This window comes from Hippocampus comes, unplaced genomic scaffold, assembly GCF_001891065.2.
Source record: "Hippocampus comes isolate QL1 unplaced genomic scaffold, H_comes_QL1_v1.1 scaffold93, whole genome shotgun sequence".
Lineage (NCBI taxonomy): Eukaryota > Metazoa > Chordata > Actinopteri > Syngnathiformes > Syngnathidae > Hippocampus > Hippocampus comes.
In genome coordinates this window covers 694288-703204 of record NW_017805481.1, presented here as the reverse complement: position 1 = coordinate 703204, position 8917 = coordinate 694288, and the positions used below count along the sequence as shown (strand labels likewise).

Below are 8917 nucleotides of genomic sequence, written 5' to 3'. Positions count from 1 at the left end.
CTTGAGGCCGCGGCTCATGCCCACTGGCACCACCTTCAGGCTGCTGTAGGGCATGACAACCAGGGAAAATTTGCGTTGGTTTTGGGACTTGCCAGAATATTGTCAGTGATTTAGGGGGCGGGGCGGGGGGCATCCCATCAGTGCGTTTACTTTGAACATGCATCACTGAGCAGTCAAGTCCGCAGTTTGTCATCATCTGGGCTGCCACACCGTTGCAATATTGTCGCTGTCCAATGAAAAGCCTGTCTCCCCAAAAGGTGATTTTTTTTTTTTTTTTTTGTATTTTTGTTTTGGGTTTTTTTTACTCCATCGTCTGTGTTACCATAGTTGGGCCACAGCTCTTTCTGTTTACTTTGAACATGCATCACTGAGCAGTCAAGTCCGCAGTTTGTCATCATCTGGGCTGCCACACCGTTGCAATATTGTCGCTGTCCAATGAAAAGCCTGTCTCCCCAAAAGGTGGATTTTTTTTTTTGTATTTTTGTTTTGTTTTTGTTTTTTTACTCCATCGTCTGTGTTACCAAAGTTGGGCCACAGCTCTTTCATCTTGCTCCCTCCCTCCCCACTGTGTTCGCAACTGCTCACCCCTCCCACCTCTGCTCGTAGAGGAGAAAGCGACTAATTTGCTCAAGCATTATCCCATTGAAGGAAAAACGTATTAAACAAAGAAAAGTGCACATGAGGTACAGATATTGAGCATTCGTGAGTAAATACAGTAGTTGAGTCTATGAATGTGTACGTACTAATGGCGGAATTCGATTTCCTGTGTCTCTGGTTTGTAGTTGAGCAGCACGCATCTCTTGATGGTGTTGAGGCTCACCTAGCGAGAAAGAAAATGGTCAGTCCTCATAAGAAGTCCGCTTTAAAACCGCGACGCTCAAATGCATGTTGGGCTGAGGAATCAGAAAGCGTTTACTTTTGAAAAATCTTCACTGTGGAACTCGGAAGACTATACTTTCATCATATTAGTCAGCAAGTCTTAATCGATATAAAAAGAAGGATAATACCTTGTGCACATTAATGGAGGGGAACATATTCTGGAACATGGTGGCCATCAGTTTGATGTGCATGCCGTCCGATCCAAAATTGTTGAGGATGAGCAGCGGGTGGTGCGTGAACTGTTGCCCGTGCATCCGGTGCTTCTTCAGAGACGAGACCACGTCTTTGACGAGCGTGTACTGCGACAACAATAGGCTTTTTTTAATACCAATGCAAGTGAAAAATGAATTCAAAATGAACAGTCGCGTGCATCAGTGCGTTTACTTTGAAAAACATCACTTGGAAATCAAGTAGGAAAAAAAATGTCATCACTTGCACCGGTCTATTTGTTGTTCTCATGGTTAAGGCACACACAAGATTTACCTTGAGCACTTTGAAGTAGAGCATGGGCCCTTTTGGTAGTCGTGCCAACCTCTGAGAATGACAAAAAAATATAAAAATTTACATGCAGAGGAGGAACTTTTTATTTTGAAGGTCACATTGAAACAAAAATGTAAATTATTTTATACCTGAATTTTTAACCATACATTAAAAAAAAAAACTTTCTCCACAAACATATCTATTACATTTTGCAGCCAAGACATGTACTCCGTTTCCCCGCAACTTCTTACGACATCCTATTGTTCATTTCTGCCATTATTCAATTCACAGCAAGTGTCTTTTGTGTCCTCTCACCATAGTAATAGAGCTGGGCGTCTTGCTGAAGATGATGAAGTGTGTCACTCCAATAGGTCCAGCCACGGCTACAAAGTCTTTCAGCACATTTTTTTTCCTGACCTGGTTTCAAGGGATGATCATTTAGACGATTAAAATTTGAGGATGCATTCATCGACGATGCAAATGTAAGCAAGTCAAACCTTTAAATGCTCTGCGGTGAAGGGCTCCATGACCCTCCTGACATCCGTGATGAGCTGAGCCACGTTTTTGCCCACTCGGCCTCGATGGAAGACAAACGAGTGAGGGACGGATCGGTACGTCTCCTCGGCCGCTCGGTGGGCTTCTACTCGGGACTTTTTCTGGTTCTTGCTCTAAATATAAAAGAATTCACAACTAAGCATTCTAATGATCCAGCGGCGTACAAGTAAGGCCTTTAGGCCAGGCAGACCTCGCTACAGGTTTTAACAGTAGCACGACATTAACATTTCCAAGCATGTAACTGCAAACATAAATTACCAACACAAGTTTACAAACATGTCTTGTTTAGTATACAAATGTAGATTCAATTATATCCTAGTTTACGTACAGCCAACTCAAGAGCTAATATGCTACCACATGAAAAGGAGATTACTTACCTTTGATTTGCCCATGATTACGCGAAATGTACAGTCCAAGTCCAAATAATCTAATTTACTTTTTAATAAACTGAATGTACAACGATCATATCGGCAATGTTTTTTGCTTTGTTTGTTTTTCACGAATAATTCCGACAAGGCAACCGAGTTCTCCTTCGCTGTTCCGTCCACATGGTGCTTCTGTGTGCTACCTGTTAATATTTCCGTGTATGCACTTTGGCGTATCGGTAAACTTCCTAGCTAAAGCTAAGCTATCGCTTCGATAATTGTACCAACGTTTGACTTTTTGCTGTCAAAATAATATAATGTGTGTGTTGTCGTTGTCGATTAATACGCTTGTACTACAATATCGTGTGGTTTAAACTCCTATTCATGTGAAAGAAACGTGTTACGATAATAAGTTTCCGGATAAAATAAAACCAAAGTAATAAAAAAATCCAACGAAAAATACAGTACATTACATTTGTAATAGATTTATGCGAACCAGAATAGTGATAGAATGAATAATGACTATAAATAACGTATTTTTTATTCTTCTTCCTGTTTCTAACAAAACACATTCTCCTCATTTATTAGTAAATGTATTCTCTGACTTATAACCACTGACTCACTTTTCAATCAATACATTCACTTCATTCATATTACATTTGACAATTGTTCACACATTACAGTATTATTATTATTATTAGTACTGTATTAGTATTATTATGTGTAGTAGTAGTCATGGTCGTAGGTGTTGGTGTAATACTGCACTAAATATCTCTTTGCTTTTTGTTAAATTACTCAACTCTATAGCCTAGTAAATACATTAGATATGAGTACACATTGAACTACAAAACAAAATGTGATCAGACTGTTGCATCAAAGGAATTCTAGTGTGTGTCAGCCTTTCAGGTTTACGTTGAGGGAGGAGACGCATCCCACAACTCCTCCAGTAAGGATGCAGCTCGGAGGAGGTGTCATTTTGCATGCATACATTCTTTGTAATTATCCTTCTCCTTCATTCAACATCCTGTACAGGCCGTGACCTCTGCACACAAACAAGGGGCTTGCAGGACGAGCTGCTGGGTGTCATTCTTCTCCCTCTCCCCATATATCCACATTACCTCCTGGATCACACTCTTGGCAATTCAGTGAGAAAATCAAACCGTTTTCAGGAGGATTGTCTGGATTCGAGCAATTGAAATCTGAAGAACCAATGACCAGAGTAAGTTTTGGATTACTCAGCAATGAATGAATTATAGTACTTAATGTTCAATGCTTGGCAGAACATGCTTAACCTCCAAAGAGGATTCATGTTACACTTTTATTTGTAGATGATGGTCAATGTATTTTTTTTCTTTATATTTCTTTTTCACTTGCAATTATTTTCTGTTCATTATTTCTTTTCTCATATTTGGAAAAGAACTCTTTATTTGAAAACACATCTACTCTATTATTATTTTTAAAATACATTTTGAATGATACTCATATCGATACGCTAGTACAATGACATTTAAAGTAGTTTCCTCATCAAAATAAATCACGGCGTTCACATGTGAACTCCTCTTAAGTGGACTTTTTGGGTGAAGGGTTTGTGTGATTGTTGCGTTTATGACGTTGACCGTGCCTGTTGTGACAAAGCATCCGGCTGACTGCAACATGGAGGCGTGTGTTGATTCTGGACGCCCAAGTCACTAAATCTCTGCCACTGTTGTTTGTTGTCACCTTGCAAGGAAACATGTGGTCACCACAAGGCATGTGGAGGTGTTTGTTAGCACTCGAATCAATGGGCTTTTTAGATTTCAAGAAAACCATAAATGGACAGAGCTGCTTCAGTTCAAATTCTCGCTTGCGTCATATGTTGTTGCCGGGCAGAATATGTGGAGTGGAGTCATTTGAGCCACAATTGGATAAAAAAACAAAAAAAGGCATGCCAGCCTTGGCCACTAGTTGTTTGAATTATGAACTGTAGCACCTGATGGGGGGACACCAGCACATAGACGAACAACCATTCGCGCTCACAATCACATCTCAGGACAATTTAGAGTCTTCCATTAGCCTGCCATGCATGTTTTTGGAATGTGGGAGGAAACCGGAAGTGCACAATGTGCAGTGTCGTTCCTGCTATGTAACTTGGTGTTGCAATTGAATCGCTACTTCGTATTAAATCTAAATACAATCACGTGTAAAGACCCCGAATCATTTTTTTTTTTCTTCTTCAAAGATGACGCGCACAACAGTAATAGGACTGATTCTTTTGGCATTAAGTCTGAACCTGCTGCGGGTCAACGGCCTGGGATCCATAAGACAGACCACAGAGGAGCATCCACCAACTTCCTCAGATGTCAAAGCGGGCCGCTGCTCGTATACGTTCATCGTTCCACAGCAGAAACTATCCGGAGCGTTGTGCTTGGACACGAAGGCCGCTGCCGCCAACCAGTCGGAGGTGGCTGCGTTGCGGGCAGAGCTGAAGCGGCAGCAGGAGCAGCTGGAGAGCCTGCAGACGCTGCTGCAGCAGGAGAGCGGCTTCGTTACGGAAATGAGAATCCTGCGCAAGGAGAGCAGCGGCATGAACGCCCGCATCGCTCAGCTCTACGGCCAGCTGCTGCAGGAGCTCATCCACAAGAAGGACCAGGCCTTGGAGCAACGCAGGGTGGAGAGCCTCCTGCTTAACGCGACAGCTCATGTGAGCAGAGTCAACACCCGCAGTTTGCAGTTTCCTATTCATGAAATTCACCTATTTTTCTGCGGAACATGACAGAGTTCGACATTAAAAGTGGCCTGATGGCCCAAGGCCACAACGTTACTGTGTCAGGCCATTTCACTGACTTTTACAAATAATTATGATGAAATTAACACATTCTTGCTTTTTTTAATGTCAAATATAGAATTTTATCCACCTTAAATGATCAGTCATCATTGATCTTTTTATAGCGCTGCACGTATATTTTTTTTAGCAATACTTCCATAAGGAATGGCTTGAACTAAATAAGCCCAGCCAGAAAATGTCAAATACTCAGTTAGATATTACACTGAAAAGAAATGGTGGCCACCACCCAAAAAGGAAAAATGTTAGGCTACTTTTTGTTTGTTTTAAAGAAGCTAAGTTTAGCCTGGGTTATTAGCGGAGGTTACTGAGACTTCCCGGAATGTATATGTGTACACATTCACATTTTCGAGGGTAATCTTCAAAATGTTATTCAAGTATTTTGGATCATAGTTTCAGTTTCAACTATTAATGTGGGAAATTCTTCTCATTTTCGGGGTGTCAATTACTGATGACAGAGCTCTGCCCCCATCCCCTTTACGTCCGGTTCCTGTTTTTTTTTTTTTTTTTTTCCCACATCATCTTCAAAAAACTTGCTAACATCTAACGTGGATGCCGGAATCCCATCAGGCGCTGCAGGTGTCCAGCAACTTCCGGGAACTGGAGAAGAAATACGGAACGCTCACGTCCATGATGAGCTCCCAAAGCCAATTGATTGCCCGTTTGGAGAATCAGTGCCAATGTAAAGATGAATCCCAGTCTGACCCGGTAAGGAAGTGGTCTCTCATATTTCACTCAGCCTTTACATCATATCACTTCCAGTGATTTTTTTTTTTTTTTCCCCTGTACAGGTGCCAATGGACTCTCCAAAAAGCCGCCCAGCTGCACTGCTTAATGACAGTTCAGAAATCAGCAACGCTCTTCAAAGGGACCAGAGTGCTCTACAACAAGACATCCCTTTGGGAGCGCTTCTGATTCCCAGCACCACTGCCAGTCCTTCGACCGTTCAGCCTGTCATTAGCTCCCCTGTCACCAAGACCTCAGGCATGTACAATCTTATACGGTTTTACAGTATCTACACCCCCACAGCAGTCTTATAAGAATTGTTGTACCTGAATGGGGGCTGCTAGGATATATTGCTAAGGAAGCGTATAATGAATGGTCTAAAACGGGGGTGCCCATTACGTCGATTGCGTTCGACCGGTAGATCACGGACTGGTCCCAAGTCGATCGCATAGAGGAGAAAAAAAACAAACAACCATTTGTGTGTCTTTGTGCATGTTAATAATATATTTTTTGTGTTAATTTACACTGCACCCTAATCATCCTATCGGTCTCATGTTCACAAAAAGTACTGTATTTAAAAAAATAAAATAAAATAAAGCAGGTAAGCATCTTTAACCTACGATGGCACGTGACCTGCGTCACCGGAGGTTGTTAGCGCTCAGCACTCTACAATTGCAGATTGTGATCAGAGCTGCTGCGCTATATCTTTCATCTTTATCGTTATTCTCATTCAGAGTTTGTTTCGTGTACAATTCACCGAGGGCACGAGTGCAGAATGGGAGGGAATCTAGTGGACCGAGGGGAGCACTTTAAAACGGTACGCGTGAGCTACGATAGTTAACAAGCTGCAAAAGTGTGTCGCGTGCCTCCGCGTCATGGCGTGCTTGTGTATGTGTGTGCACAGTAACGGCTCGATCGCAGGGGGTTGGTTGATCGAAAAGTCGATCTTCGGTCCAAAAAGTTTGGGCACCCGTGCTCTAAAATGTCTCACTCAGATGAAACATGACTCAAAGCTTATTGTCTGCCTACCGTGATATATGTTAGCGCTCGCATGAGCGGCAAATGCCGATGGAGTCAGTGACCCGCTTTGCGGAGCGTCCTATCTCTGGGAATGCCAAAACAATGTCAATGGCAGCGTCCACCCCTTATCAGAATGTTTGAAATTAACTAGCAAAATGGCCTCGGATTCACCTTGGGAATGATCATTAGGCATTTGTGTGGGAGACGTGACTTGGTGTATCCGTCAGCGCATTCCCTCATACCAAACTGTTCTTCTTTCTTCTCCGCTCTTCATGGAAGTGAATGATGACATTGCAAAAAAAACACAGGGCTGAGCCCTCTTTCTCGTCCTTTGCGACTCAGGGCCGTGGCGGGATTGCAAAGACGTACTGGAATCGGGCGAGACGACTAGCGGCATCTACCTGCTGCGCTTGCAGAGCGCTAACCGACTCCTGCAGGCCTGGTGTGAACAGAATCAAGCTCAGGGAGGCTGGACGGTCATCCAGCGGAGGCAGGATGGCTCCGTCAATTTCTTCAGGACTTGGGAGCAGTATAAGGTGACGTTACGTCATTGAAGAGTTTACTTCATGGTTACTTATGGGGACCAAAAGTTTACACATTTAAATGCACAAGGCAGTCATAAATAAATAATATTTCACCGTAGTTCACGTTCCGCCGGTCTCCTGTAGATTTCATTTGTTTACAGTGAAACTCCTCTACAACGAAATCATGTTTGCAGCAAGACATTTTTCACAACAGGGGACTTTTCACGATAGCAAATTTATCTCAGATGTAAACACCCACACCCACACGCGCACACACACACACGTATGTGTACTCTAATGTCTTTTACTTTGCTCCCTCCATCTTTCATTTTTATTACTTTTATCCTGTCTTCAAGCGTTAAAGCTTTTTTCTTCACTCCTTGGTCTGCAAAGGTCAGTTTTTGTCGCCATTTTAGCAATGCAACGTTCGTGCTGGTCTGAAACTAACTAACAAATACTTCCTGTACTACTGCACATGTGTAAGCCACTGTGGTGTTTGCCATTGCCGTTTCCGAGCAAAGCAGTAGGAGTCGCTGGAGGCTGAAGTTGGATTAGACTTTTGCGGAAGGCTTGTTTTCATTGTAGTGAATCTCGTTGCGAGGCAAGAGCAGAGAAAAAGATTTCGTATAATGCAACAGGGGGATTTTTCGTGGTAGGGGGAGCAGAAAAGTGGGAATGGTTTTATGCATGAAGATTTTTTCACACGAGGGGGTATTTTTGCCCATGTAGGTTTCGTTGTAGAGGAGTTCACTCTGTTGGAATATTGGTCAAATCAACCTTTACGATGTATTGCAGCAAGGCTTTGGGAACCTAGATGGGGAGTACTGGCTGGGCTTGGAGCACCTCTACTGGCTGACCAAACAAGCCAAATACAAGCTGCGGGTGGTTCTGGACGACTGGCAGGGTCGACGGGTGTTCGCCGAGTACGACAGCTTCCGGGTGGAGTCGGAGAGCGACTGGTACAGATTGCGGTTGGGTCAGTATCGGGGCAACGCGGGCGACTCGCTGTCGTGGCACAACAACAAGGCCTTCACCACTCTGGATCGGGACCGAGACAGCTACACAGGTTCACATTGCCGTCACGTCCGTATCGTCTCGAATTTGGGAGTTTGTTAGTTTCTTGTCGCTGTCGTCCGCAGGTAACTGCGCGCACTACCAGAAAGGAGGCTGGTGGTACCACACTTGCGCCCACTCCAACCTGAACGGCGTGTGGTATCGGGGCGGTCACTACCGCAGTCGCTACCAGGATGGCGTCTACTGGGCGGAATTCCAGGGAGGCGCCTACTCACTGAAACGGGTCGTTATGATGGTCAAGCCTATATAGTATGTGTCGCGTCACCGTCGCGGCAGGGAATGCGGACGCCTGCCCCGGTGACGCGATTGGCCTTCCGCTTTCGCTGCCCTCCACTGACATTCACTTAGCGATTTCTGTCCTGACTTAACCTTACATTTTAATTTCGCGTAACATCTGTTATGCAGAGCAATAAAACGACCTTAAAAAAAATGCAGAAAATGCTCATTCATCTTTGTAAGAGGCCGTGTATCAT

At 43.7% G+C, this 8917-nt stretch overlaps 2 protein-coding genes across 2 annotated transcripts in view; one reads left to right on the top strand and one right to left on the bottom strand.

The window, feature by feature from the left end:
• Positions 1-2633, bottom strand: part of ppan (peter pan homolog) — a 4433-nt gene extending 1800 nt beyond the window's left edge. The window contains exons 1-7 of the mRNA XM_019875724.1: positions 2292-2633; positions 1857-2027; positions 1675-1776; positions 1363-1413; positions 1008-1178; positions 744-820; positions 1-43 (exon numbers count right to left, since the gene is read on the bottom strand). Of these exons, the coding sequence (XP_019731283.1) occupies positions 1-43; positions 744-820; positions 1008-1178; positions 1363-1413; positions 1675-1776; positions 1857-2027; positions 2292-2306 (630 nt within the window). The 5' untranslated portion in view covers positions 2307-2633. The remainder of the gene's footprint in view (positions 44-743; positions 821-1007; positions 1179-1362; positions 1414-1674; positions 1777-1856; positions 2028-2291) is intronic.
• A 681-nt stretch (positions 2634-3314) lies between these two features.
• On the top strand, positions 3315-8879 carry angptl6 (angiopoietin-like 6). Its single transcript, XM_019875761.1, has 7 exons — positions 3315-3498; positions 4498-4959; positions 5671-5808; positions 5892-6084; positions 7189-7382; positions 8166-8436; positions 8510-8879. Exons 1-7 carry the CDS (start codon positions 3490-3492, stop codon positions 8692-8694), a joined length of 1452 nt encoding a protein of 483 aa, XP_019731320.1. The 5' UTR covers positions 3315-3489; the 3' UTR covers positions 8695-8879.
• Positions 8880-8917: the final 38 nt, after the last annotated feature.